Raw genomic sequence first — 27,670 nt, 5'->3', positions numbered from 1 at the left:
GTCGGCTTTGATAGTCCCGAGCCACGTTCTTAGCTGGCCACCGACACGTTTTTTCCAGCCAGGTAGAGGATGTGGGGAGATAGCCTCGTGGATAAAGACCCCTGCATCACAGCGGGAGGCATGGCCGAACCATCGGAGGCGTCAGGCCCGCAATAGGTCAGTAATTGCCTGGAGATTGCAGCGACGCCGGACTTCTTTGTTGGCGACGAAATCCAAGGTACGGACATGGAAAATGCGGCGGAGATTGTAGTGGTCAAAAACTTCTACGCGTCGCAGATTCGCTTTCCGTATGGGCCAGGTCTCACACCCATACAAAAGTATTGAGCGGACGAGGGCCTGGTAGATTCGTATTTTTGTCCTCAGATGTATTTCAGGCCGTGACCATAATCGCCTTTGGAGTCGACAAAAGGCAGCTCGTGCGGCATTAATGACATACTAGTACAAGACAAGAAGGGGAAAGCAGCAAGTCCGGGATCATACATCAGAAAGAACAGTTGGAAATAAGTTATACACCATCTACTGTGACTATGCAATTCCTACAACTACGTATCTAAAAAATGGAGCTATTAAACCTGACATAGTGATATGGGACAAGGAGGAGAACAAAGCAACCTTAGTAGAAGTTAGTGTTCCCAATGATGACTTGATTCTCTACACCATCCAGCCTAGTATCCCATCTTCTATGATGAGAAGGAAATAAATACAATCATTAGTTGCAGCTATAGCCACAGTATCAGACGCAGACTTTCTATAACATAACTATTTTGTTCTTCAGTAAATACATTCGTGCAAATATGTCACCATGCTCTCTTGATTATTGTCAGTCCGTCATAGTTTCAATAAGAACATTTAGAAATAAGTCATACACCATTCACTATGACTATGAAATTCCTTCAGCTACAAACCTAGAAATGGAGCTATTAAACCTAGTTTAGTGATATAGGATGAGAAGAAGAAAGAAGCAACCTTAGTTGAAGTCGGTGTCCCTAATGATGCTGGGTTAAACAAAACTGAGGGGGAAAAGAAATACCAAGGTTTTATGTACAACATGAGAAGAAACTGAAATTTTAGGAAGATCTCCATCATTTCAGTGATTATAGGAGCAACCGAACTCATAAAAAATATCTGACAAATATACCCAGTGAATCAAGTGCAAAAGAGATACAAGCAATTGCACTTAGGGATACAATTTTAAAAAGATCTCTTGATTGGAATGTATGAAATAGCTGGTGAATGTCTGGCATTCAGTAGGATGTCCCATCTCCTGCTTGAACAAAATAAGAAAATTGAAAAAAAGTTCATATTAAAAAGAAAAAAAAAATGTCACTGTAGACTTTGAACATATTTTCATGAATCACTATTCTCAAGATTTCCAAATTGAATGTGTAAAACGAATTTCATTAATATCCATTAAAAAAAATGAGAAAGTTTTTGGCCAACCCAATATTTGAAAATTTAAATAAATCAAATTTGCATGAACTTTTATCCATAGTCATTAGCAAAATTAACTGAATTTATATTTCTTCTTAAGACCTCTTAAGCTTAAGAACAAAAATCATGTAACAGATTTTGATCACAATTGGAATAAATGATTTATAATATTCAAGTTATCTCCCTTGTCTATTTTGAATGTGGTTCTCTAAGTTAATATAATCTATTCCCCCTTTTACAGCTTATTGAAAGGAAACAAGTCATGCATTATCTGAGTCGGAAGCCATCAGATCCCAAAAGTGCTTTTATGGTAAGTTTTTAAAAATTCTTCTTTTTTTTTTCTTTTTTTTTTTTTTATTTTTGTCACAATATACTGAAATTTATTTGCACCTAATAATACAGAGTTACCTCTCCTTGAACAAAAAAAATTGCCAGTCATTGAATGGTAATAAAATTTGCAATTCTTTTCTGCCACGCAACCATATTTAATATGAATTAACCAAAGTCTATGCCTGACTTGTCCATCTAGTTTCAGTCATGAATATCCAACAGTTTTTGTTTAATCACCATTCAATACATGATATGGGGGGAGCACTTTGGTGATCATCTCATCAGTAGAAGATGTTATCCCAAATTCTCAGATTTTAATCTGTGGTGTTAACTCACAAAAACATCTATTAAAAACAATTCTCTAAACTGAAGTTAAAATCAGAAAAGTGCAAAGAGAAAAGAGTTATTTGCTATTTTGAACATCCTATTAAATTGATTATAACATTGAATGGGGACAATAAACAAAAACTGTTGGACATTCATTATTAAAATTTGGTGGACAAGGGCGGGTATAGATTGAAGTTTATTTGTACCAAATATGATGGATTGCAGAAATAATACTGAGTTTGATGAATTCAGAGTGGAACATGATTGGTCAGGTTATTGTTCTAATATATATATTTGCTTTAAACTCAGTGTGTAAAAAGGTTTGTAAAAGACTGATGGACCGACAAGCAGATAGTCTCGTATAAAGATTCATGAACGTGTCTAAAAATGAAATTTCAACTTAAAATGTTTGGGAACTAAGAAATGCGACAAGACCGAACGCATAAAATTACTAACTTATATAAGCTACTCTTTTTCTTTCTCCTTTTGTCCACCTTAGTATTTGCTTTTATTTCTCCCTTTTTTGTATCAAATAAAATGGGATACAGCTGAATCAATAGTTTCATGACACATCCACTCCCAAAATAAAGAAAAACATGGTTTTAGATAAATTTGGGTGACAATAACAATAAAATTAGACTCATTATTTACTATTACAAATTTAAGACTCAAAACCTTCTGGTAAAGAAACAATGCCTCCTCAACCCTAAAATCATTAGAAAAAAAAAAAGTTATCTATAACTTTAAATTCCCTTTCAGAGGGTGTAAGTCCCTAACAATGAAACAGATAGTTACATTGATTACATAACCACTACCCTATCCAGCCACCCTACCATGCATAATGTAGATTCTGGTGCAATTTATCAAGATCTACAAGAACACATAACTGGCTCTCTTCTGATTTAAGACAAAAATAATACATAATGAAAAAAACTTTAAAAATTTAAAAATACTTGAATCCATCTACATGGAGTTGCTTCCCCTCCTCCCAGGTTGGGAAATTCATTTTGATTTCAATTTTTTATTTTTGATAATTTGTCACTGGCATTCTTGATATATTACTTTTTTTTATAGGCTTTGGAGAAAATTCAGGCTGAAAATGAAGAAAAATGCATGAAGATCTGCATCCGACTCTTGGATACTGTGACACAGCAAGAGGACATTCTGTTCACTGCGAATTATATGTTGAACTATTTGGATACAAAGCTCGACCCCCAAGCTCAGGAAAAGTTGCGTCTCACATCCATCGGCGCCAAAGTAAGTTCTGTTATGCAATTATCGAGTATGGAATATTTTAGCTTTAATGTTTTTAATAGCCACATGTTTGCGTAACGCTCTCAGACAAACGGCTGATATTTTTGTCATCATCATTGGTTTTACTTGCTGACATGTTTTGGGCGGTTTTTAGAAATAGGCTTTTAAAGTTAGTACAGCATAATCGCATTGATACAACCGTTTTCATTAGATCTTCAAGATTAAGCAATATGGAATATGACGAGTACCAGGTGGGTTATCCTTTGGAAATGCTAGGCACTGTATATTGTCATCCCTTGACTGGGATATAGCTGGGGACCCGCTTGTGAATTTAATATCTCCTGTAAACTTCCTCCTTTGGGGTAAGCAAGTATAACCCACCCAGGGTTAATACCACTCCAAGCATTACTGATTCATTTATTTTTTTTTCAAAGTAACCTACCTCTGGCAGATTTAATTTTCCTCTGAGGTCATCAATGCTAAGACATTCTTTAAACTCACATTACACATCTACGATATAGACCTAATCAGTGGGGGTTGAGGACATACATTGCATGGTGAGAAACGATATGAGAATTATACGATGGATATGTCATGCAAGTCTTATATAACCATTGTCAACAATTTTCCTTTAAAACTAAATGCAAATTGCATGAACAAAGTTTCTTTCCTAGAACTGCCTGTTTGTGGAACACTATACTGTGTGACTGATTTCCAGCTGATTATAATGTGGTTGTTTTCAAGCTCAATGTAAACAAGTTCTTGTTGAGCTGTCTACTTAAAATAATCAAATTCTGCCCAATTTCGACCACTAACAATCACTAAGCTGTTGTCTCACTGACCACCTTGCACTCATTAACACTTATCTTCGAGTAGCCTTTGGCTTTAATAAGTGGTGACTCCCTTATAAAAATATTAAAAGATGAGAAAACCAGTTAAATCATGAAAAGATATTATAACAGTTGCTTCATTTTTATTTATTTGTGGACTGTTATCCTCATCTTCCTAGTTGTTGTTTCACAACATTTCGGCCAACTATTCCTCTGGCCTTCATCAGATGGTTAACTGCGATGGAATAAAAATGCTGAGTCTCTTAACTGTATCCTCAGTAATTGCTACCTTTCATAATTATTATTGTCGTGCCATGTTTTGGCCAACTAATCGTCTAGCTGGCTTTGGGTAGGATTGAAACCGCTATCTTCGGACAATGCTCGCCTGGAAGCGTAGAGACTCAATGCCTCTATCCACTGTGCCATGGTCCCGAAAGGGTGAGTAAAGTTGGATCTATTGGTCTTATAAGTCCAAATTTTTTTTTTGTTCTTATCTGGTTTTCAATTATTGGGTCAGTACCAAATGGTATATCATTTTATTATTGGAATCCTTTGAGATGATTAATTTGTATATTTATTCGCTGACTGTAATGAAGATGAGGATAACAGTCCGCGAATAAACACATAAATATACACATTACTCATCATCTCAAAGGATTCCAATAATAAAATAATTGTTTCATTTTCTTTATTTAAAAATAAATCTATACATATATAAAGTTGAGTTTGTGCTGCACTGACATTGATATTAAAAGCCTACTTTTTCTATTTAAAAAATTATTGAAATAAACTTCTTAATATACTCAATCATGGGCACGTGAGCAATTTCATAATGGTTAACTAATTTGCATAATACATTGGAAAATGGAATCTTAATTAATTATTCATTTTTTATGGTTTCTTATTGGATGGTCAGTTCTATTTAACTATTAGGCTCAGTTCTCTTTATGCATATTTTCTATATTATGAATAATTGTGTAGCATTTAGGATGAAAAAGTTCTAGCACACACACGTGTATGTGTGTGTGTATATATATATGACTTTGTGTGTGGAACATTCTATACCAAACTCCTCTCTCAATTTTTTGTCTACAGACTTGAAACTTGATATATAGGGAATTTGGACCTGTGAAACAAATTCGACTTGGTTTTTAGTTGGTAAAAATAGCTGCTAAGTGGTCAAAATTGAGCAAAATATTGAACTTGGCCGGAGTAAGTTGACTAAACCTGTTACGTCTGCACATGCACAAATGTATATTAATAGTTTGAAGTCAATTACTTTTTAACGTTTTCTTATCCATGTGTCGATAGCTCAAACAGCAACAATTAAGGCTGGAGCACTAAATTTTTTAGTTTTTATTCTTGCTAAAGTCATATTTGTTTTTAAACTTTTGAAATCATTACTATATATTGGGTACAATATAATAATCAATAGAGAATTTGTTCTATAAAAACAAATATAAAATCTGCAGAAATTATCATATTTAAGTGTGTTTTATGACTGGGTCACACTAAGGGGTCATTACTTATTGGGTAGAACATGAATTTAGACATATTTAAGTGTATTTTATAACAGGGCCATGTCTGGGGGGGGTCACTGCTATACATTGGGTACAATATAAAATAAATAGAGGATTAGCTCTATAATAATAAATATGAAATCTGCATGAATTAAAATATCATATCTACGTGCATTTTACAACCAAACAATATCAGTTGGCCTGTTAGTAAAAATATACATTCTTTATATTATTTTAAATGTGTTGGAAAATGACTAAAAAGATTTTTTTTTTAAATCTGTAAAAATTGTATATTTTTTTTTTATTCTTTACAATCTTTAGTTTATTCATAAACAAACCCCAATTTATCACAAAAAAGAAAAAAAAAAAAAATTACCCATCAAAAAATATATTTCATTGATTTTCTTTAAGCAAGTCAACAATATTTATCCATTTCCTTTCATTGTCAGGGGTCTTGACTTTGGATGAGGAAGATGTCTAGAGTATCTCACACATATACACACACACATGTATATTTTTGTATATATTAAATTTGGAAAATATATATGGCAATTAAGCTACACAGAATTTTTCACATTTCATCCTCATGAGGATTCGTTGGACTGTTGCATGGAATTGATGTTGTTTCATGTTTTTATATATCTCCATGGTACTGGATTTGCTAGTCAGCCAATCTAATTCACACACGCATTTATTGTAACCAATGAACGCGTGCATCTATTTCTTTATTATTTTATGTTTATATGTGTATATATATATGGATTCTCCCATCAATTTCAACATACAATGTTCACACGACAATTAAGTTGTCCGAAATCCCTATAGATTAATTATTTATAGTGTTAAAAGCTTATGTAGAACCATCTACACTTTTTGGAACAACTGCTAATCTCAATCAGTGCAGTCGAATGTCATGGACAGAAAAGACAGTAGTCTTCATTTTATATCAGAGTTTTCATTTTTCTAGCTGCATATCTTAATGAAGACTGAGGGGGCATCTCTCTCCTAGAGGTTTGTTTAAAACCACTGGGAGAGAGAGATACAAACTTTGAAATTTCTTCATCCTGGTGCAGTACATACAGCACCTAGTATTCCCAAATGGTCACCCATTTGGTACTGGCTACGCTCATAATTGCTTAATTTGTATATATATATATATATATATATAAAGTTAATAAAGAGAGAAAATGAAGGTATAAAAACTATATAGTAATATAGATTTATTCATTTATTAACTAAGTGTTGGGTGGGTCGCATCCCTATTATATCACTTTAGCATCTTCTCTACTCTTCTGATGGGAAGCATTAAACTTCAAAATACCATGGTATAAAGAGTTCTTACCCATCCAAGACCCTTAATTGATATATACCTCTATTAAATAAATGAATAAATCTATATATATTACTATATAGTTTTTATGCCTTCATTTTCTGTTTATTGACTTTTATATAAGCTCCAAAACAATTTGTTGAGCTTTGTATTATCCTGATAAGTCTCCTCTTAAAGAATTGATTTTATTCTCTTTCTTTAACTCCCCAACTTATATATATATATATATATATATATATATATATATATATATAGTAATTTATAAAATATATATGGCGATTAAGCTACACTGAATATTCTGCGTTTCATCCAACTATAGGATTCGTCAGGCTTATGCATAAGCCTGACGAATCCTATAGTTGGATGAAACGCAGAATATTCAGTGTAGCTTAATCGCCATATATATTTTATAAATTACTAACTAGCTCTACCTACGTATTGAGCACTTTTGAAGTAAATACTTAAAGTTTACGCATAAATCTATACTTTCGTAACTTAAATTTATGTGAATAAATGAAGTAGTCATATATATATATATATATATATATATATATATATATCAGTAGGGCTAGGACAACAGCATATTCTTTTCATTGTTTTAACCCTCAAGTGTGTATCCGTTAATATCTTATATGCTTTTATATAGAGTGATGTGGTTCTGGGTTGATTAACTGTATCGGATATATACTCGAGAGTCAAAACAATGATAAGGATATTCTATTGTCATAGCCCTACCTATCAGTTATTACTAGTAAAAACAAGAAGTTAAAAAAACTATTCTGAAATATTTCTCGTCATTTTGTGTTTTAACAACTTATAATTTGGAAAAGATGAAGAAAACGATCTGAAATATTAATATTTATATTTAAACGTCTCATTTTGTTTTATTTTCCAGGCCTTGTTGTGTCTTCCGAAAACAATCCGAGGAGAATATCGTCATCTTGTGTCTGCTCCACACCTTCTGCTTGAGCAGTTATTGATGAACATGAAAGTAAGACAACTTTTCTTTTCATTGCAAATATATAATACTAGCAGGGAGACCCGACATTGCCCGGGATTAAATGATGATCAACGAATATTTCACACTCCTATATTTTTATTTTAATCGAAATCCGTGAAATCACCCAGGAGGAAGCTTCACATGCCTCCATGCAGTAACTTAGTCCCAAATATATGTTATTCTACATTACATTCTAGAGAACCTTCTGTTTCTTTTATGAAATTATTTTATAGAAACTTCTTTCCAGTTAAAAATTAAGAAATTTACGTGTGAGGTTTGAACTTACAGACAAAGCCATGCAAAAAAAACAAAAAACAACACGTAAATTTTCAAGTCTTGTAAAATTCTTTGCAGTTAATGAAAAAAAATTAAGAAATTTGTGTGCGGAGTTTGAACCTACAGACCATGTCATAAAAAAACAAAAAAAAAAAACACGCTATCAACTTACCCACAGTAGAATTTTCACGGCCCTTTGTTCTATCATTGTTGCTAAGTGATGACATGGAAAAACATGGCTTTACTGATGATAGATAAATTAAAATAACGGTTTCTATTATCGATTATTGGTAATTATCAGGGGTATTCTGAGACAAAACTTAAGATCACTCCCAGACTTATACACTCAAGTTCTGTAAATTTTAAAGAAAATCTGTTCAGCTGTTTCAGAGTTTATAAGGAACGAACTCACACACAGAGTTGCATTTATATAATTGTAGAAATATATGCATGCATATCTACTTTTCATTACATATATATATATATATGTATGTGCATATATATACATATATATATATATACTAGCATGGATACCCAGCGTTACCAGGGTCGACATGAAGTTTGGTTTGGCCACACCTGCCATACTAAGAATATTGAGCAGTTTTTCATTCATATATGTCAACTCCATCATTACTCCAACAAAAATTTCAAAAATAAAAGAACGAATGAAAACATGAAAATCATATATTTTGCAAGAATCATACTATATATGAGAATGAATGAAATTATAAATTAATGGACCTTTTGTGTATATTAATCAAATTGTGAGCAAACAAATAAACAGACAGACAGGAATATGAATTTATATATATATATATATATATATATATATAAAGAGCAAATAGTTAATAAAACATGTTAAAAAACACTTTGAAAAAGTTAAAAACATATTTAATCTGAAAAGGAAACACTTAATAAGTGGATAGTCCTTAATCTGTGGAGTTTCGAAGAAATACTTTCCTTCTCATCAGAGGATAGAAATCAGCAAAATGCGGGATCGGATTTTGCATACAAAAGTATTTGATGAAACTGCAAGTAAGTCAAAGATCTTACTTGATGACAAAAAGTGAAGCAGAGGGAATATGGTGAAGAAAAGGGTGATTTCACGTGAATAGATAGTCTGGTGAAAGGTAAAGTATCCAAAGTCGGTAAAATCCAAAAATGTAAATCCAAGAAAGTTAATTAAATTTCCATTTTATATATATATATATATATATATATATATATATATATATTTTAGCATTTATTGTTTTTTTCTATCCCATCTCTTCTCTCTTTTGTCCCTATCATATCACACACACACCCATAAAATAAGTTTTTTAAATTTTCATTGCAAAAATTTTCTCATTTCTAATTTGAATGTTTTCAAAGTCAGTGTTATCGCTTTACTTTTATTTTTGTATAGTTTTGGCTTTTTCTCCTCTTCTGACGAAAAGTATTAAGCTTCGAAATGACCTAAAACGGTTTCTCCTTTATTCCGGTTTCTGTAACTGTTATTGACTTTATAATGTAATAAAGTTCCTATGTAACTTTATCTTAATTTATTCTATATATATATATATATATATATATATATATATATATATATATATATATATATATATATATATATATATATATATATATAGGGTGTTATTTTTAGAGGCCGCAAACTTTAAATTAAAATAGCTCACAGAAAAATATTTTTATCATACAAATATATGGTTTATTCCAAAGATTAATTTTTGGCATTTATAATTTGAATACAATTTTGGGCATATTGTTTCTGCAGCTTGATGAGAACAGTAGTCCGAAGAATTCAAATAATACGAGATTGAAATTTATATTATTTTTATGGCTGATTAATTATTATGTTTATCTTTTTTCCCCTCTGTTTTTTATAAAATTTTCCAGGCTGACTTGGCAGGGCAGGTCTTTTCCAAAATCCAGAATGATTTTCGGCGTATCCCGGACAGCAACTTCTGTTTCTCTGTTAAAGATTTTGATGGTCTTGTGGCCAAATATGCCACAAAAGCCCTGGAGTTTTCTGTTGTCCAAGTTTCAATGGGTAAGTTGTGAAGTGAGAGGTTAGCATGTTGCCTCTACCACCACTACTATTCTCTCTGATGCCATTAGAGCAGGCTGTCTATTGATATTTGCTTCCTGACTTAAAGTGCATCAAATATTCATGTTATTGGTTTTTTTACCTTTCCCTTTGGAAAACTCAATCATGTTCAGCAAAGTCAAAAACAAAACAACATTTTTTTCCTCTACAAAACAACCAAACCAAACAACATGAATAAAGATTTGATGATATGAAGAACTTGAAGCACAAAAACATTTTCTGGTCTCGGCATTAAATAATGCAAAAAGGGTTGATATGCTGTAAAACCTACCCTCCTCAATCCCATCTAACTATTTTAACATGACAAGATATCTCCCTCTCTGCCATAAAATACTCGGATAGATATATGCATGGGCTTGGAGTCTATATTCGAAGCACCCTTCCCTTAACTAGAGAGCAATGTCATGAATTGGATGACCAGGCCTTTATGTGTTTTCGACTAGCCCGTCATCACTGCGTTAATTACTTATCTTTTCTCTACCATTCACCGTCAAGTCAGGACTGTACTCTAATCGATCATGTCTCTGATAGTATAGACACATCACTCTCCTTGGATAGTAATGCCCAAATACACGTGTTCAGTGACTTTAATGTCCATCATAAGAATTGGCTTGTTTTCTCAGGTTACACAGATGGATGTTCTACTTATAGCTTCTCTGTAGCCCATTCCTTCACACAGACAGTCATGTTCCCAACCCACTTCCCAGATAGTGACCATCAGCAAGGTAAACTTCTAAACCTATTCCTTACCACGGTACCTGAGAATTGTGTAATCAATGTCCACAGTCCATTCGGAAATGCAGACCACCTTGGTATCAGTAGACCTCGCACTTAAATCCCAACCCCAAAGTGAGGAGCCACTGCTCAAAACGACAAGGTACTACAAAAGGGCTGACTGGGAAGTCATCAGAGAACATATGGATCAATATCTTCTCTTTCCTTGCTGAACAGTGTGCAAGTGAGGCAACTGAATGGTGCAAAGCAGGCATTGAAGCACATGTCCCTTTGTCAATTTGTATGTATTAAAAAGTCGTCATCTTTAAATGAGGAATTTTAAAGCATGGAAGTATTATAGTAAGCATCACTCACCCACATGGTTCACTACAGATTGTGCAGCTGCCATTGCACAAAGACAGCAAGCGCTCTGCTGGCTCATGCGTCATAAGTCAAATACAAATAGGCAAAAATTTATAGATGCTAGAAATCATTGTAAGAGAGCAATAATCAGAGCCAAAAGAAAACATGCTGAAATAACCAGGAAATGTATAGAATCACAAAGATAGGGACTCGTGATTTCTGGAAAATTTATAAAAGTGTAGTGAATGCGTATTTGCCAAAGTATATCCTTATTTTTAACTTGACTTTTTGTAGTTTCATGTAATTTGCATATCAATGAGGCTACATACCAAAATGAGGTAATATAAGGCCGGAAGTCAAGATGGCAGGGGAGTTGAGTTGTGAGAACCAGACTGAACGAGTCAAAACTTATTTTGATGATAATCCCTTTTTTTTTATTATAAACTATTTCAGTCTGAAAAATCAAGTCGCTGCAACAGAGACGAAATTTGAAAGCATTGTCAAAGGGAAAATTAAACGAGTTACATTGAAATTTGAAAGTGTCAAGAAAGCGAAAGATTAAATGAGTCATGTCGAGATTTGAAAGCCTCAAAAAAGGAAAAGATTAAATGAGTCAAGTTAAGCCGTGAAAATTGAAAGTATCGAAAGAATGGGAATATTAAATGGACCGCGTCGAATTTTAAAAATTGAAAGCATTCAAAAATGGAATGATATAAATGATTTGTATAGACCTTTAAAAATTGAAAGTGTCGGGAGAATGGAATATTAAATTGATACGTGTTGAATTTTAAAAAATTGAAAGGAAAAATGGAAAGATTAAAATGATTTGCGTCAATCTTTAAAAATTTAAAGCGTTGAGAAAGGGAAACTTAAACGAGTTGTGGTCAGAGAGATGAAGATATGACAACAATGAAGTGAGTTGGACCTTTTTTTTTTTTTTTTTTTTTTTGTTTGGTATTCCCAGTGGGATTCGTTGGATTTTCTTTTTTGCTTGTCATCATGAAATGAGTGTGTAGGAATACTATTCGGAGAAATGTTGGAGGCACATTCGAAAGTCAATGTGAAAATTTGTCACGCTATGGATAATTTAAAATATGTGCATATTTATTTAAACACTAACCGGTAGTTATTTTATGAAAGTACAATTCGAGTGAGATTTTTTTTGTTGTTTTTGGAAAAAGTTGTCGCTTTTAAAAGAACTTAAAATGCGATTCGGTCAATTTGTATGTATTAAAAAGTCGTCATCTTTAAATGAGGAATTTTAAATCAAAATTCGGTTGTATTTACTGAAAAGAAAAAAAAGTTGTCACTTTGAAACGAAGGAGTTATTATTAATAAAAGTACAATTCGAGTTGGATATTTTTTTTTTTTTTTTTTTTTTAAATTGTCGCTTTTAAAAGAACTTACAATGCGATTCGGTCAACTTTTATGTAAAAAGTCATTGTTTTTAAGTGAGAAATTTAAAATGAAATCCGATTGCATTTGCTGAAAAAAACAAAGAAGTTAAAAGGGGATTCAGTTAGATTTCCTAAAAAAGAAAAAGTTGAAGGATTTTTAAAATGCGATTTGGTTGGGGTTTTTTTTCTGAAAATGTCTTCACTTTTAAATGAAGAACTGAAAATGCGATTCGGTTGTGTTCTATAAAGAAGTCGTCGTCACTTTTAAGTGAGGGCTAGCCGTGTGCTTAGCCGTTTAGTGAGGACTAACTGTGTATTTAGCCATTTAGTGAGCTGTGGGCTTAGCCGTTTCGTGAGGGCTAGCTTTGTGCTTAGCTGTTAAGTGAGCTATGGGCTTAGTTGTTTAGTGAGGACTAGCTATGTGTTTAGCCGTTTAGTGAGCTGTGGGTTTAGCCGTTTAGTGAGGGTTAGCTATGTGTTTAGCCGAATATCATGGGCTAGCTGTGTCTAGCCGTGTCTGGCCAAGTAGTATGGGCTAGTAGAGAAACTAGCAGGGTTTTAAGTTTATTAGATGATCTTTTAAGATCAGGGAGGAATATAGTTTGATGTAATTTGCATATCAATGAGGCTACGCACCAAAATGAGGTGAAGTCAAGATGGCAGAACCGGACTGAACAGGTTGGAATTTAGAATGTCTTTCAAATGCTGACAATAATCCTTCTTTTTTTTTTTTTTTTTTTTTAATTATAATTTTTTAATGGAATTTGAATGTAAGGAATAAAAAACAAAATGGAAAGAGGAGCTGTTCTCAAGCCACCTAAGAACTGCACCAACTTATTTCACAGTTAACCTGATTTTTCCATTAGATCACAAAAGTTAAGCAACATTGATCTCGCTCAGTGTCTAGAACTCTTTTTATTGTTTTGTTTTTTTTTTTTTTTTAAACCAAATGTTCTATTTGGAATTAATGTTGCTTTAATATGTTTCTCTATTCAGGAAGAGAAAGAAGTCAATCAAAATTGTCTCTGATGTCCGAACGGCAAGATTTGGATAGTGTGAGTGTTGTATCAAGAAATCATCACTCTGAGACTGGTTTTGGTACCGCACGGCTTCGCAGAAGAGGATCAGACACTTCACGTATGTTTTTCTTATTTGTTTTTTGTTTTGTTTTTATTTTTACTTAATTCTTTTTAAAACCTTTCATGAATTGATGTGCATGAAATCCAATGAACTTACAATTTAATTAGAAGATCTGGTGATAAGGGGGAAAATTGTTTTTCTCATTGGTTGAATAGGAAATTCTGATGACAAATGGGCCATCTGACCTTCATAAATGGCACAAGTCGTTTAAGGTGAATGGACAGCAATGACTGACTTTCGAGAGACATATCCCAGCATTTCAGAACGATTGAAATAAATTCCATTATGGAAAAGTGCATTGTTCCTGTAACTGTAAGTTGAGAGGGAAGGAGGGCTACTCTCAGTTGACATAACAGTAAGAGATAGAAAATCTGTTGACCATTCTAAAGTCAGAACGGTGTCTCTGCAGATCGAAAAATGAAAATACAGGTTGGCCCATAAGTCACTTTAAATGTTAAAAATTAAATAACGTTTTTTTCTACGAATATATTTTAATTTCTCTTATCATTATTATAAAATAGAATCTTTGGAAATTTTTGGTATGGATAAGTTTACAACTGAATAACGAGTGATGATAATTGAATTTTACTTTTATAGTCAATTGTTGCAACGCAAATATCTTACATGCGTTATCTCAATGTTCGACATCCTCCTAGTAGGCCTGCAGTAATGAACTGAGTGACACGTTTTCAAGAGCAGGGCTCTGTAAATGATCGGTCTAGATATAGACAAGGTCGCTTAGTATATACACCTGAAAATACTGAAGATGTGAGACATAGCATTGAAGAGAAGGTGTTCTCAAGAACTTGCCATCTCATGGAGTTCTCTACAGCGCATTCAAAGAGATTTGTACATGTATCCTTACAAGGTTCAATTAGTGCAATCTTTACAAACACCAAACTTTCAGAAATTACTAAATTATGCTGTCAGGTTTCAAGAAACTCCAAGAAATGACAATGGATTTATGCACAAGTTGACCATAGGAGATGAGGCTCAGTTCCATTTGAATGGGTATGTCAATAAACAGAATAGCAAATTCTAGGGCACCAAAAATCTATGAAAAGTTCATTCAAGTCCAATGCACCCAGTTAGTTACAGTATGGCATGGAGTAATCTCAAAAAGGGTTATTGGGCCCTTTTTCTTTGAAGATGCAAATGAAAATGCTGTAACTGTCATTGTTGAGAAATATAAAGATATGCTTGTGAATTTGGTTCAACCTCAGTTAGCAAACATGCCAGGGTATTGGTGGAAACTAGAGTGAGCAACTGCACATACAGCTAGAGCCACAAAGCAGTTGTTAACTGATGTTTCAGAATTGAAAAATCTCTCGAAACTAATTTTGAATGCCCTCCACATTCACCTTATTTGGCAGCACTAGACTTTTGGCTTAAAAACAAAGTGTATACAAATAAGCTTCGAACCATCCAAGAACTTAAAGCAAACATACGACAGGAAATTCTTTTCTACAACCTCCACAGTTAAGAACTGTCATGGAGAATAGCTTAGAAAGAGATTGACTTTGTGAAGCCGAGAATGGAGGCTACTTAAGAGACATTATCTTTCATAATTAAGTCGGAACAAATTTTCACACACTAAACTATGTAATAAAAAAGAATTAATTAAATACAATCATTTAAGAAAAAGTTGTTTTATTTTCAAACTGTAAAATGAATTATGGGACACTCTGTATTACCAAAATCTTGCCATGATGTAATAATTGGATAATTGTTAATCAAATTCTAGATTCTCAATATAAGGTGAAATGCAGCAAGCTTTGAAAACTCCATTCTGCCCACTGAATCCACGTCATTAAGAGACAGACCTCAGGTTTAAGGTTGAAATCACCAAGCTAAAATAGCTCAGAACATGATAATCAAACCTGTCTAAAAATACTTTTTGTAGAAGTGCATTTAGAAGGGTTTTTTTTCTACATAAATGCAACAGTGCTTGTTAAGACATAGTCAACAAATCGATTTTTTAAATATATCATTTTAAGCAAAAACAATATTATGTGCTTAATTACCATGTCGAAAATAGTAATATATCCAAAAACTATGAAAATTAATCGAATAGAACAACTGCTATTGTGTTTTTAGTAAAAAAAATGTCTATTGCTATAGACAACAAATATTGCAGCCATGAACAACTAATCTAAAATATTCGTTTAGGAGTTATCTCCCCTGCATTTAAACTCCTACTGTCTATTTTATAACTAGCCTGAGTGCCCAGCGTTGTCCGGGTGTTTGTAGGTGTGTGTTGAGCAAAAAAACCTAATCTAAACATATCTGGGCAGGAGCTGCTAAAAACAGCCTATCCTGCCTTGACAGAGTACAAAATAGACTTCGTGGCTTAGTGGGGGATGCCCTTTTCTCTATCCTGCAACCTCTCTCCCACAGAAGAGACGTTGCGAGCCTATCCTTGTTTTATCGGTACAATGGTCATCTGAACTCCAATCTCTGGTCCCCCCTCGCCAATCTTTCACGAAAAACACCCGTCTAGCTGAATCCACTGTAAAAAATTTCCCCCACTCTTTATCTGTGCCTAAATCAAAACGTGGATTCCATGAACAAAGCTTCTTTCTTAGAACTGCACGCCTGTGGAACTCTGTTCCATCTGCCTGCTTCCCACCTGACTACAACTTGGATGTCTTCAAGTCCAACATAAACAGATTCCTAATGAACCGCCCCCTTAAGTAAACACTTCATCAAATCTTCACACTAACGTACTGTACTTGCAATAACCCTTATCCCTGAGTGGCTTCTGGGCCTTGATAAGTGGTGACCACCTTGTAAAAAAACAAAAAACAAAGTGGTAGTAGGCAGGCAGTTGGAAAGTGGTAGTAGGCAGGCAGTTGGAAAGTGGTAGTAAGCAGGCAGTTGGAAAGTGGTAGTAGGCAGGCAGTTGGAAAGTGGTAGTAGGCAGGCAGTTGGAAAAGAAAGTGAAAGAAAATCTGACGTCTTACTACTACTCCATGGCGTGACCGGAAGTCTAAAACTTTCAAATTTAATGTAATAAGTCAAAAACAAAAAATAACTTGCAGAAATGGCATTGCTTTTAAACCTCCCAGGAAAGCAAATTAGACACAGGGTCGTTTTTTAATGTGGGGGAAAACCAGCTCTCCGAAAAAGGGGGCAGTCTGGCAGTATCCAAATGAATAGTAATTGTCTCAGTATGAAGTGTTTCCCTTACATTTACCAAAGACCAATTGCAGAACAGAAGGCCAGACGTTTGCATTTGAATAGTTTCACTTCATACGAAAAAGACAAACAAACACTGGAGACGACGGCACGGTGAGAATTTTGTTTAACTCGATCAAAAAAAGATAGAGACAATGTCTGTTTGCGAATGCGAGATATTACAATCTGGGAAGTATACAAAAACTTCTCATGGAATCTAACCAACGCAGGAAGCCCGATGCAAAAAGCCTTTCATAGACATACACAAACGCGCGCGCCTAATTTGCCTTTTATATATTAGACTAGCGGGGGGTACCCAGCGATGCCTGGGTGTTTTGAGGTGTGTGTGGTTTTGGGTAAATCAAAACTCCGAGGGGGGGGGGTTAAAATAGAAAAAAAGTTTTGGTAGGTGAGTATGAGGATCGAACCCGAACCTTTGAGGCAAAGTTGAAAATTAAAGTTTGAAAAAAAAAAACGTGCGACGTTAACCACTGGGCCACCGCGACATACAAGGGAAACATGTTTGAATTTATTTATTTAAGTATTAAAAACAGGTAGACGCATTAAACGTTAACTCTGCTGCTTCTATTTGACCTCATTAATGAAGTCAAATAGAAGTCACGCAGTTAACTTTTGCTGCGAGGTAGCGTTTGGGTTTGTTTACCCAACTTTGACTGGTTTTTTCCCCAACAGATGTTGGTGAGGGGGAAACCAGCTCCCCATTGTCCAGATTGAATAGCAATTGTCTGATATAAGAGGAGTTTGTCCCCACATTGATCAAAGCTGACTGCTTCTGGACGTTTCCCAGCGCGATGCCGAATGCACGGTTTGAATTTAGTTTCACTTTATTTATACTAAAAAGCAGGACAAACAGGGGACAGAGCAAAATAGTGCAAATTTCATAAAAGTCGACATAAATAAATGTAGAGGCGACCCCGTGTTCCCAAATCATAGATATTATTATCTAGGAGCTATATAAACAGTTCTAAGCGATTGTAACCCCCCCCCCCCCCGGGAGCGTGTGCAAAAGAAGCCTTTGCGAGACATACACGAAATGGTCACACACATTTTGCCTTTTATATATAGACTAGCGAGGGGTACCCGGCGTTCCCCGGGTGTTTTTCGGGGTATGTGAAAAAAACCCGAAAATGTGAAAAAAAAACGAAGCCTTCACGACGCGCAGTTGAAAAATAGTAAAGTGTTTTAAAAAAAAACAGATGCGCGTTTTTGATTGACGTGACGGCGATAGGTATTCAGCAGTTATTTTGTGCGGGACAGTTTTGAATCAGGTGAATAAATCGGTTTGTTTGTTTTTAAAAATCCGCTCCCTGTTTATTAGGAGGAGTGAAATGAAAGCTACAGTCTGATATGACGAAGTCGACATTGAACAAACATTACTTAGCTCTCTTAAGACAACTGGCTTTCGGCCTGTGTTTAGAGTCGAGTTTCGCTTTTTTTTATACCGAAAACCGAATGTAACGCGTGCCGATGCGGGAAATGTCGAATAATTAACGTTTGAAAGCCAATAAAATTAAAGAGACAGGCGAGCTCCGTGGATAACTCTGAGATATTACAATTTATAGATGATGTAAACAGTTTTAAGAAGTTGTGAACCGAGCAAGCGCTTCTCTGAAAGAAGCCTTTCGTGGACATCGAGGAAAAGCGTACATACATACACACATACATTTTCGCTTTTATATATATAGACTAGCGAAGGGTACCCGGCATTGCCCGGGTGTTTGTAGGGGTGTGTGGTATTAAATAAAAAAGAAGCCGGGGGGGGGGAGGGGGGAGGATCGAAGCCGAACCCCTGAGGTGAAGTTTGAAAATAAAATCGGCCAGCCAGAAATGAAAGATGTTTGAAAGTCGTCGAGCGTTACGACGACGACGATGACGATGTAAGCATTGTTATAAGCGAAGTAAGAAAAGAAAACAACGTTTTAATTAAGCGGGGGGGGGGGTAAAACAAAAAAAAAAATAACGTGAAAAATGGCTTAAATAATACAGGGTTCAATATTTAAATTTAAAAAATCGAAAAAAAAAAACCCATCTCACACTACGATTCGAACCCAAAACATTTAGATAATGAACCAAGGCTTTAACAACCTGCGCTAAAGCAGCATATATAAAGTTTGTTCGGTTTATCAACTATTTAAAGTAAATCAGGTCACAACATCATGACATCATCTGACGCATGCGTTGTTGACCCTCTCCCCTGTCGAATCTGTCTAGACATCTCTCTCTCTCACTCTATCTCTCTCTCTCTTTCTCACTTCATCTGCCTTACTCTAAAGACTGGAAAATGGCATCTGGCTGTTTTTATTTTTAAAAAAAACTTTGATCGTTAATATTTTTTGTAAGCATATTTTTTTTTTTTTTTACTTCACATGTTTGACTTGGCTTTATTTTTCGTTTAACTATCCTATCTAACTATTTTGAATGTGGTAATAACTTTGGTAACGTTGCCATAGTGTAGAAGTTCATAGTTTAGCTTTAATTAAATTTTTTTTTACCGATAACATTTTTAAATTGTAAATTCCGACCGCCATTAGAGGTTGCTGATGTCAAGATCACGTGACATGACTCAGCGGGTTTTAAATACAAGTTGACCCAAAATAAACGGCCGCGTGTATACTTTATGTAGAAGAGTTGGCGGCCATATTTTTTGGGGCAGTTATAAATCGATTTAAAAATATGTAATGTTTAACATTAAAATGTCACTTTTTTTTGGCCCCCCCCCCTGCAGAAAATCGATCAGTTGACGCACTTCTGATGGCCACTTTGGGCCAATTTTTCGATATTTGTCGTCCGGAAGGTGGGGCTTTAATATGAGACCAAGTTTGTGAATTTTTGTTGTGTCTGTTGAAAGTTTTTAGCAGACAGACAAACATACATACATACACACATTTTCGCTTTTATATATATAGATATCTAAGAAAAATGTCATTTTACTCAATTTTGCATAAAAATTACTTTTAACTATAAATAACTTTCTACTTGATGATTTTTTGTAATTTTTGGATATGTTACTATTTTCGATCTGCCAATTAAGTACATAACATTGTTATTTCCTTAAAACAACATGTTTAAAAAAATCGATCTGTCAACTCTATCTTAACAAGCACCGGCGCAACATTGTAATTTTTACTCAGAATAATTATGTTCATATAAGAAAAACGAACAACCGTCAAATTATTTATTTTTCCCGCTTGAAGGTTATCTTTGCTCCTCAGCAATAAAACTCTGATGACCAACACCAGATTATTGCGCTCTTGATCTTTGATAATGTAATTTGGCAAATCAGCTTTTGTGATGTCATGAGGAGGAATAGGGGTACACTTGAGTTAGTGAAAAAGGAGTATTTGGTGCTTATTTAGAATTACACTTATTTAAAAAAACAAGAATACAGAAAAATCTTTATAATATACATACTCAGCATGGGATGAAGATGTCATATTCCAAAAATCATAAATTGATCACATATTTTTTTTTAGCTTAAGAAAATAAAAATTTATGAATTTTAGCAATTCTAACACAAAATGTATTTATTATAAGGCTGAATTCAATTGTGATACTTCGAATTGAGTTGCCTCCCTTTTATTTATGCTGGATCAAAGCATGGCCAACCAAAAATCACTTCGTTTCACTTAGTCATAAAATTTGATTTTCTTAGTTTAAAAAAAAAACGACTTAATCAATTTACGGGATTTTTGGGATATGACATCTTCGTTCTGTGACGAGTGCATACATCATAAAGATTTTTCTGTATTTTTGTTCTTTTAATAAGCGTAATTCTAAATAAGCCCTAAGTATTTTAATTTTGATTTTGTGTAATGTTGTGATTACTTGTCCTATCTTGCTAACCCTAACTTATTTTCTAATTGGCTGACCATTATCAAAAACAGTGAATTAGCAACAAAGGGACCACATACTGAATTTGACCTTGAATATAAAATTTGATAAACTCAGGATTTTTGGTTTTGCCACATAGATTTGCTTGAACAATGATGGTTTCAAAAACTTGACATTCACAAATGAACAATATCACCAATAAACTTGACAATATGTGACCCAAATGTATACAGGGATCTAGAGGACTTAAGATGACACATGCTGAAGTAACCACTTCCCTATTATACTAGAAGAAGAATCTAAAACTTGTGAGTTTTCTTATATGTTTAAACATGCAGTAACAACTTCATGCTAAAAAAACAAGACCGATAAGGAACATTTAACATTGGATAGCTTTTATGCACAATAAAAGTTTGGTTAAAATTTGCGTGTTAAAAAGGTCTGGAATTATACTTGGAAAGAAAGAAAAAGGAAAGAATTGAAAGAGGAGTTTTGGGTTTTTTTTTTTAAGTACTTGTTCCTTTTGCCGGTGGAATATCTTTTCAGATTTTGGTGGTTTTGTAGTAGAAAAGTATTGTCAGCTTTAACTTAGAAAGTGTATCCTTTTCTTGCTGTGTCTGTCTCTTGTTTGCTGGGTCCCTCTACTTTCTTCTCTTCTCCCCTTTTGGTTCTCAAAACCTCGGCTGTTTATCCCAACCGGCTCCCACAATGTGCTGGCTGTCCATACTTTATTTCAGGCACGCATACTTCCCATTGGTCAAATTAATTTCTATTATTTTTCTTTTTCTCAGTGGAAAGGTGTGTGGAGCTGATTCACAGAAACACTTTTGTACACTTTATAATGTAACAGTGGATGAGTCAATATCCGGTTGAGAAGTTTATTATTTTTATTCGTAGATCCCCACAAACTAGACGACAAAATGCTCTGCTGGGATCTACAAAAAGCAAATTGGGAAAAATTAAAAAATGCATATCAGCACAAACTAATTCCAGAAGCTAACATTAATCAGAAAAACATATTATATATTTCACCAATATCCTACTTCCCATTTGCAAAAGAGAAGATACCAAAGAGCTGTACGCTTTCAAAATACAGCAAACAATGGTTCAACAAAGAATGTCAAAAAGCTGTGAGAACACAGAAAATTTAAGAAAAGTAACAACAAAGTAAAATTTGGACCTGATATTAAAAAGGACTGAATAGAGTAATGACAGACAAAAGGAAGACAAGAATAGCTTGAGGTAGCTTTATTATGCTAACAAATCTACATAGGGTGTTTATAACTGAGTGTCCATACACCTGCACGGTGACTTTGCAAATATAACTAAAGGAATGTAACTCTGCACCGGACAGCAAGAGAAAGAGATTGGAGAGTTCTACTACTAATTCATTACAGGACCTATACAAAAACAGCAAAGCAAAAGCATGAAAACCTATTAAAAAATCAAAATGGAATTAATTGCAAAACTATGTATCAAGGATAAATGTAAACATAAAAACTGAAAAAAGCATGGAAGATGATCATAAAAATATAAGGGAAGAATAACAAGAACCCGATCAAACACCTTATATACAATAACATGGCGATCAGCAATAAGGAAAACATTACAAATCAACTAGCAGAACAATTTTCAATAAATTGATCATCAAAAACGAAAGAAAAAATTTCATAAAACAGAGTGAAAAAAAAATTTAAAATTAAATCGAAAAATGAAGAAAAATAGAACTAACCATCAAATAGAACAGAATTAAAAGGAACAATACACAAATATGTGATCCAACTGTATGAATAGATTATAGCTGAAGAATCTAAATCTTGAAATTGGATAACAATAATATCCAAGTTGTTGATCAATACAAACACGTGGACATATGATAGGAAACTGACATTCATACCACATGTATTAAGTACATAAAAACAAAATGCCACAGAATTATACAACTAATCAGTGTTAGACAAAACGATATTATTAAAACTATACCAATACTTAGATCCAAGCTCAATTATGGATGCTACATATATAGAGCAGCCAGAAAATCACATATAAAAAGAACTAAATATGGTACAGCATCAAGGATTAAGATTTGCTTTGGGATCTTTCAGAATCTCCTGAGTCTAAAGTGTATAGACAGAGGCTAACGGACTAACATTGACATTAAGACAAAAAAAGATTTGGATTACAATACTAATTAAAGCTCGTATCATGTTCATTAAATCCCACATATCAATGTGTTTTCCATCCACAATATACAAACCTCTTTAAGAAAAAAGAAAGCATTATCAAATTATATGGTCTCTGTATGAAAAACCTCCTCACAGAAGCCCAAATAGACACAACAAAAATCCACCTTCAATGATTCAACAATCATCCATAATATTAAAACTAAGTAAGTACCCTAAAATAAAAACTCATTTTCAACTTTCCATGAAGAACTGCTCAACATTCAAAATATATACAAAAATATCCACAAATTTATACAGCTGCGTCAAAAGATGGAGACAAGATAATATGTGCAGCCATCCATAAAAAATTAAATGAAAAAAAGACTCTTGGATGAGGCTTCTGTATTCAGCACAGAAGTATCTGCCATCAATTTATTAAAACTAAATATGAAATAATAATTGCATCTGACGAACACCAAAACATATCTCATTCTTGCAGACTCTTTATCAGTTATATCACTAAAAAAAAATGACAAATCTCCTGATTCTAAAACTACTAAAATGGATAAACATTCTTATAGTGAAAAGAAAGATAATTTTCTGCTGAATTTCAAGCTATATCAGTATTTACTAGTGATGGGTCGACTTTAATATTTTCCTCATTCTAATACGTTTACTGATTCTGTTTTAAATTCCTGATTTCAATACAAAAGGATTCAGATTCTTTTAAAATTATTGAATACTAGCATGAGTGTCCGGTGTTACCCGGGTATTTGGAGATGTGTGTTGAGCAAAAAAAAAAAAGTGGTAAATTTTTTTAACTTTGACCCCTATTATGACCCCTTAAAATTTATTGTTTTGGGCTCAAATGAAGTTATTAAGTTAGATCCATGTCCAATGAACCTATATCTAAAATTTCAAGTGTTTAGACCGAAAATTCTTGGAGGAGTTTGGTAGAGTTCTCAAAGGTCAAATCGTTGAACTTTGACCCCTTAATCGCCAAATTTCTGGCCGAAAACTGATCACATCGATTTTCCCGAATCTCACTACTCTGTATATCAAATTTTGAGTCTGTAGACTTAAAATTGACAGAGTTATTGCGTACGGAAATGTACAAACACAGATACACACACACAGAGACAGACACTTTCACTTTTATAGATATATAGATTTAGCTGTAGAGTTGTTGAATTTTTTGTTTTACATATATTTCCACAAATGAAAAAATATACTTGTGGGGTAATATATATACATATTTTTTTTTATTGCATTTTCACCCCAAACAAGATACATCCAGCAAATTGCACATGACATCAACTGTGATCTTGAAGATCTGAAGTAGCTGATGGAAGATAGAGAAATCTGGAGACAGTCACATTGGGGTGGGCAAAGAGCCCGACCAGATAGGTTTATTTTTTATTTTTAATCTTTTTTCAGTCAATGTATTAGATCCCCCACCCATCACTCGTGTAAGTAGATAAATAAACATTTGTTATTTATATATTTGTTCATTTATTATTTTTATCTTGGTTTGTTTTTCAGTAAATCGTTCTCACACCCGAAATGCAGACAGTCCGCAACACAGATCTGTTGGTGCAGTTGGTGGGAAATACCTCCCTCTCAATTATGGGGATGGGACAAAGTTTGTGATGCCATCCGAACCCCCAACCAAAGATCAATGGGTTCCTGACTCTGCTACAGCTGTGTGTATGGCATGTAAAGTGGAAAGATTCAGCATGGTATGTCAACATTTCCTCATTCTTGTGTGTATGTATATTTACTTTGTGTGTGTGTGTGTTTATCAACATTTCCTCATTCTTGTGTGTATGTATATTTACTTTGCGTGTGTGTGTTTATCAATATTTCCTCATTCTTGTGTGTATGTATATTTACTTTGCGTGTGTGTGTTTATCAACATTTCCTCATTCTTGTGTGTATGTATATCTACTTTGTGTGTGTGTGTTTATCAATATTTTCTCATTTTTATGTGTATGTATATTTACTTTGTGTGTGTGTGTGTTTATCAACATTTCCCCATTCTTGTGTGTATGTGTATTTACTTTGCGTGTGTGTGTTTATTAATATTTTCTCATTCTTGTGTGTATGTGTGTCATTGTAGCGGAATTGGCAATAACCAAAATGGGGGGAAATAAAGAGCTTACCTCGCTCGGATACGTCTGTTGTCATGTTGCGGGCCGAGCGGAAGAAAGTTCCAAGATGGCATCCATGGGTTTTTATTGGCTTGGACCCCATGCAATTCTCGCAGAATCATGTAAATATATAATTCCTGGCCGCTATAAAGGCAGGATGCTGGGAAGCAGTCAGGCAGTGTTTTGCAGATTGTGCATAGGTGGTTCTGGCAGTTGGATTGTTCTTTGTGACGAACCACGAATCTGCAAGAAGCGAATTTTCTTCTGCCTTTTTTTTTCTGTCTCCTTCTTCTTCTTTATCTACGATCATTACAGCCAAGAAATCCCTCTCTTCTAGAGGTGGCCGGTGCAGGGCGAAACTGATTATTTCCTATCCTTGTTCCTGATTTTTGCCTACTACATTTTGCTACTGTCATCAACATTTCCTCATTCTTGTATGTATGTATATCTACTTTGCGTATGTGTGTATTATTAATATTACCTAAAACCTACAGCATTGTTTTTTGTATTATTTGGACTATTATTCTCATCTTGGTTGTTTTTTCCATAACGTTTCTAACGGTGTAACCTCCAGCCATCTTCAAGTGTATTCACACTGGATGTTATTGGTGAATAGTGAAAAACCCTAAGAAAATAAACAATTCAATACAAGCCTCTGAAATGACGAACACAACAACTTCATAAAAAGGTAACACAGCAAAGGTTTATTAAGGAGAATGTAATATGTTCCTTGTCAAAAGCTGGACTCTGGCTACCTGGTGGTGTCGTGGTAGTTATTCCCCGTGGAATTGTAGATACCTTTAGAAATCACCGAGGTGGAAAGAGAGAAGAAAAGGGAGGTCCGTTCTGTTTGGCGTCTATCTTAGTAAGGACAAGTTGTTCTTCTTCCAACCGGATGCTGGCTGATTTCTTTTGGGGATAGAAAGAATCAATGCGCCGTACCCCTGATTGGTCAATGTGGCCAAATAGCACAGGGGAGAGGCATTGATTCGAGGAAGAAAAAAGTCCCATTTGTTTTTGCTACAAATGTTTTGTTTTTATTGTTTTTTCAGCAACCATAATCATTAGAAATTCAAAACACAAATAGCGCCAAGTCTTTCTTTTTTCAATAAATCTAGGTTCATTCCATTTTTTGATGAATGTATATTTTTGAGATGAGGATTTATATTATTTTTTTGTATTATTTGAACTATTATTCTCATCTTGGTTGTTTTTTCCACAACATTTCGACTGTTTTGGCGCTATTTGCGTATTTGCATATCAGGCAATTTTTGATAGGCCAGAGTGTTTATCCCTTGAGGGCTGCTGGTTTGACTCTTCCCCCACCTTTTGACCTTGTGTCACATTTTCCTGCGATGGGAAGGAAGTCAATAAAAGTTCCAGTCCAACCGTTTTTATTAAGACGTGTTTGTCAGCATCAGCTCCACAGTTCTGTTTCATGGTTTCTTTTACCTTTTTTTTATACTATAGAGGAATTGCTTATCAAGGCATAGAGACCACTCAAGGATAAGGGTTTATTAGTGTCAAGTGAAACAACACTGTGATGATCGTGGAAATTGGATAGAAGTTAATTTATTTTAGAGGATGACTCATCAAGGACTTGTTTACATTGGATTTGAAAACGATCATGTTATAGTTAGCTGGGAAGCAGCTCCATCATATTGTGTTTCACGAATGAGCAGTTCTGGGAAAAAAGTTGCTGCTTATAAAATTTTTGCTTAGTTTTAGATGCACATAAAAAGCAAGTTGAAATTGCTGATAGCGGTTGTCGCTAGGTGGGTGTTTGCGTAAATGCCTTATGGGGAGAGACACCATGTTCTTTTGTGGGGTGTATATTTCTTTGTAGAGTAGTGTATAGTGTATAACACTCACTACAGAGAGACTGAGAGGTTGCTACTTCTATGTGTCATATCATGTGAATGTTTGGAGGAGGGTTGGATGTGAAGACTTATATATACTGTATAAACAAAACCAAGACTTCAAAAAAGGTGTTGATAGCAACAGAAAGTGTATTTCATTTTAAGTATATATATATATATATATATATCGTCCTTACCTGCACAAATTGTTGAACAGTCTATTTATAGAGTTCATACAGACTTAAAAAGTCCTTGAAAACGTTGAACTTTTCCCTTGTTTCTATTATCTTCTTGAAAAATCCTTGAAAATATGAAAAATATCTTGAAAATTTCTTGAAAATTGTATTCTTTATGTGTAGTAAAAATTTGTATTGAAATTTTAAAAATAAAATCGAAATAAATATTATTAAAATATTTTTTAAACATTAATAAAAATACCATTAAAATATTT

General features: G+C 34.1%; 1 protein-coding gene across 1 annotated transcript in view; it reads left to right on the top strand.

Annotated features, from left to right (window-relative positions):
• The window catches only part of LOC145260697 (uncharacterized), a 203,283-nt gene that overhangs the window by 110,562 nt on the left and 65,051 nt on the right, over nucleotides 1-27,670 (top strand). Inside the window, exons 24-29 of the mRNA XM_080119097.1 lie at nucleotides 1,673-1,741; nucleotides 3,163-3,345; nucleotides 7,918-8,013; nucleotides 10,192-10,345; nucleotides 13,873-14,013; nucleotides 24,753-24,949. Coding sequence (XP_079975223.1) covers nucleotides 1,673-1,741; nucleotides 3,163-3,345; nucleotides 7,918-8,013; nucleotides 10,192-10,345; nucleotides 13,873-14,013; nucleotides 24,753-24,949 — 840 coding nt within the window. The remainder of the gene's footprint in view (nucleotides 1-1,672; nucleotides 1,742-3,162; nucleotides 3,346-7,917; nucleotides 8,014-10,191; nucleotides 10,346-13,872; nucleotides 14,014-24,752; nucleotides 24,950-27,670) is intronic.

This window comes from Euprymna scolopes, chromosome 36 (genome assembly GCF_053919585.1).
Source record: "Euprymna scolopes isolate OS-2025 chromosome 36, ASM5391958v1, whole genome shotgun sequence".
NCBI classification, from domain to species: domain Eukaryota; kingdom Metazoa; phylum Mollusca; class Cephalopoda; order Sepiida; family Sepiolidae; genus Euprymna; species Euprymna scolopes.
This window is presented reverse-complemented; position numbering and strand designations above follow the sequence as displayed.